We start from the raw sequence: 4,132 nt of genomic DNA on the forward strand, positions 1-4,132 counted from the left end.
TCTTCAGGACACAAAGACTATTGCTGTATATGGTGAGCTTTTCCCCTTTCATTTCACATAGGATTCTCCATAGTCAAGAGCCAGAGAACCAGTTTAGCTGGCAGCAACATGAATTTTTTATTCCAGTATACTGCAAGTGAGATTATAAAGTTGGTTCCAGTGTTATGTACAGCATAATGTCTCTGAAGGCTACTGAATGACGTTAGTCCAGACTGAGTTGATTGCACAAGATTGATCTCCTTTTCAGAGCCCTCTAGATCTGCTCTATCACTATTTGATCATCCTACATGATTGCCAATATGTTAGCTCATTTTGTGAACTGATTTTCTCCCTTCTTGACCAGTAGAGGCCTCTTAACTCATTCAAAAGCTGCTTAGCTTGAAAGATAAGTCAGTGCTGTTTGCTGCAGCTCTGTACAGAAATCTGTACTGATTTGATACTGTATTCAGGCATTGGAAGCAATTAGGGCACACAAATATCATATAGTGTAGATGGAACCTAAGAACCACTGGGAATCCCAGATTTAGCTGTTAACAGCAATGGAGATTAAGAAGTATGTTTTTCAAAGCTAGTCCTTTCCTCACCTTTATCCTTGTCCCCTTTCAGTTAAGATTTCAAGTGTTTGGGGCATGTCTATGAGAGTACAGCTTCTTTCATAGGGCTTACCTGCTTCAGAAGTCAAGATGAAAGCGTTTCATTTACATGCCCACCAGAGCTCCCTTTGCATTCCTATTCATCCACTGAAGTAAGGACTGATCACTTTTTTTCATTCTATGAAACCAAGCAGTGAATCTCTCAGATGCTCTGAATCTCTCAGTGAATCTCTCAGATACACTGCTGGATTCTCTGACAGTCTGTGCATCACCTGCGGATTGATTAAGAAAAACCTGCTGTGGCAGGTTTCACTATGTTCTGCCCACTCATTTGGCACCAAGGCATTTCACAGTCTTTACTGACCAACGTCTCTTATCTGCAGAGCGATTTCAGTCCCTGCGGTTATCTTTCTCTCCGAACCTGGATGACTACAATCCAGATATCCCAGAGTGGAGAAGGGACATCAGCAGAGTAGTTAAGAGAGCTCTGGTGGAGGTAAGCAATGTGTGTAACCCGTGTTACAGTGGTTCTACTTTCTGCTTTGTGCCTGCGTTAGATCTTGATCAGCTCTTCTCTCAGAGTGTCTTTCTCTTTCTGCCAACTATAAAAGGAGACTAGATTAGTGTTTGAGGCCAGAATCCTATGTTTTAGACAGGTGAAATTATCCTAAGACAACCTGCTGCTCAGTGAGCCTTCAGTTTATTCTTTTTAATGACAGTGGATTATGTAGAACATTTCTGAGAAAAAGCCATATAGAAAACAAGTTATTCATACCTGCCTATAGCTGTACAAGTGTCTTTACTGCTGCATAGCAATTCTTACTTGTTTTACTGCTCCTTTTATACAGCAGTGTAAAGTAGTGCTATTCTAATGGAATGAAAAATATGCTGCAGGAAACTTAGGAAAACAAAAGGAAAACAATTTTTACTACAGAGAAGAGCACAACAGTAAGAGCTTTATGTCTTTCAGATACATGAGGTTCATAGGTCAGGACTGGATGCTATTTTTCCCGTCAACACCATGGAGAAGCTCTGAAGTTCCTTCTTTAACTGTGGAACAGAATATCATAGAGATATTCTTGTGTGGCTGAAGATTTAGATTTCAAACTGAGAGGCTAAGAAAAGTTAGAAGAGACAGTTGGAGTTTCTCATTCATCAGAAAAATAGTGAAAAGAACCGTCTGAAACAGAGTTTCTACTTTTTAAAAAATAATAAGAAATACTCAGATTTTGGAAGGATACAAGGCTTGTAGATGTTATTAGCAAGTTTATCTGTTCGTTTATGACATCTTGAAAAAGACTGCAAAGACACTGTGCACTAATCAGGTGCACACAAACTTGTCTGGGTTGTTTCTGGAATTTTTTTCTTCAAGTTCCTCAAAAGATAGGAGGAGAAGACGACAGTCAAAAAAAAGAACATTTTTCTGGAGCTTGTTCTTCTGATTTATTTATGCCTATATCAGGTACTCAAGGATCCATTTATCTTCAGGATGAATTTTCAGAATATAAACAACTCTGTAAAACAAAATCAAGCCATAAAAAAAAGATTGTAAAACTACAGTACCAAGGCTACATTCCAAAAATAGAGCAGTGAAAACAGAAAGAGTCTTTTTGTTAAGTTGAAAAAAAAATTTGATAGCTAATTATCCCTCTTTTATAGCTAAATGATTCACCTTAAGCAAGCCTTTGTGAGAAGTTCCTGTAAAAATTAAAGATAAAACCAATAGATTTCTACAGCAGTTAAGTAAACTGTATAAAAATGAGTTGAATAACTAAATAATTCAATAGGAAATTATAGCTGTGATATAGAATTTTTATGAACTTTTATTAAGGTATTACATTCTTCTTACAGAGTGCCATAGACTTGGATACAAATTCTGCATAAGAAATTACAGTTCTCTACTAAAACCTGATCTTGTCTCTAAGTAGGGATAATTTCATATTATCACAAAATATCCTATTTGTGTTATGATCATAATTATTTGCTCACGTAATTGATTTTCTGAGTCCTGCGTCCCACTTGTGATGAAGACAAGAATGAACTGAGTACATCAACCAAAAGCTTCCAGTCAAGAAAAATCATCGCTAGCCTCTGAAAATGAAGATTTTCCATTAACTGATAATACTGTGTAATTTTCTTGACATTTTAGAACAACCTGTCAGGCAAGCACCAATATTGTGAGCCATGGCTTCACAGAATACTCGGATAGAATATACGAGACCTTTATATGGTTAAAGTTTTTTTTTTCTAAATCCACATTTAAAAACAAAAACCCAAACAACAAAACACAACAGCACCAAAACCCTGTGCTTTTCCTTGGTGTGCAGTAGAGGGGAAGGATTCTGTGTTCATAGTTCCACAGGGTATTCTCTGGAATGTCAGCAGTCACACATGAGAGAGCCACAGGTAATGGGGATTTGTATTCAGTTTTGCTGACTCCTTGTCCTCTTTCCACCATTCCCTTCTATAAGCAGCTGCTCCAAGTCTTTGCTCCTGAGCTACTATGGAGAAAGAATTCACGAGTTAATATCTGAGAGGGTTGCAAGTCCTGGCTGAAGGGGAATCTCTGTGTTGCATCCTGCTCTTGTGGTCTGTCTTTATATCTGAAGGCACTTTTGATTTTCCTTTAAAAATAAGCTATTAAATTCAGCATCTGGAAACCTAAGATTTAAATAAAAACCTTGAGATTTAAACGCATTTGGTGGATAATCCACAACACAATGAGGCAATGGAGGTAGATTCAGCAAACTATGTTTGTCCTTCTTTTGGCTCACAAAGCTATCTGAAGGCCAAACTAGCTCTTTTTCTGGAGAATAGTTCCACAGTCTGATTGTGTAATGTCATGGAAGCAGAAGCTAAAACCCATGACCAGAGATAACCCTGGTAGGGATGCCTGAGAGATACTTTTTTCTGAAGTTCGGCTTCAACTTTTGTTGAAGGGAGCTTTGAGTTTTAACCTGTTGCTTAATATTTTCAGCCAACAAGACAAAAAAAAGATTCAGATTAATACAATCTTTAACACCTACAGGAAAAAAAAAAGTCTTCATTGGAATTGACTTGTGGAATTGACTCAGGATGTAAACCATAAGAATTAGTTTGGCATTCAGGATTCAAGCTTGATTCATCATCCTCTCACTCCCTGAGTCTCCACAAGAGTTTTAAGATGTTTTGGCTAATCGGAACTCTAGAGTGCAATTCTGCCCACATACCTTGCCCTTTAATATGCACCTTCTTACCATTGTCTAAATGAAGAACCTCAGGGAATAACTTGGTATAGTCAGGTAACTAAAATATCTAAATTTAGACAAAGCAAATCATACCATATACAGCTGTTATTTAGGAGCTCCTTTTAGCATGTCTTATTATCACTGTTGCCTTAGGACTCTGCATATTTTGCTGGAGAACATAGTAAAATAGCTTAGATCAGGAAATTATTCATCCCTGACTTTTACCTGCAGTGGATTTTAACAAGATTCTTTCTGTTGTACCTGATATACCCTACATCATTTGTATAAGCTTTAGCAAAGAAGCTCTCGGCA

General features: G+C 37.5%; 1 protein-coding gene across 1 annotated transcript in view; it reads left to right on the top strand.

The window, feature by feature from the left end:
* LOC104271508 (VPS10 domain-containing receptor SorCS1-like) overlaps window positions 1–4,132 on the top strand; it is a gene marked incomplete at both ends in the record, with an annotated part of 191,861 nt that overhangs the window by 176,679 nt on the left and 11,050 nt on the right. Inside the window, 2 exon segments of the mRNA XM_009866192.1 lie at window positions 1–32; window positions 977–1,089. The exon segment at window positions 1–32 is cut by the window's left edge and continues 18 nt beyond it. Of these exon segments, the coding sequence (XP_009864494.1) occupies window positions 1–32; window positions 977–1,089 (145 nt within the window).

The sequence above is a fragment of the Apaloderma vittatum genome, unplaced genomic scaffold, assembly GCF_000703405.1.
Source record: "Apaloderma vittatum isolate BGI_N311 unplaced genomic scaffold, ASM70340v1 scaffold5083, whole genome shotgun sequence".
NCBI lineage: Eukaryota > Metazoa > Chordata > Aves > Trogoniformes > Trogonidae > Apaloderma > Apaloderma vittatum.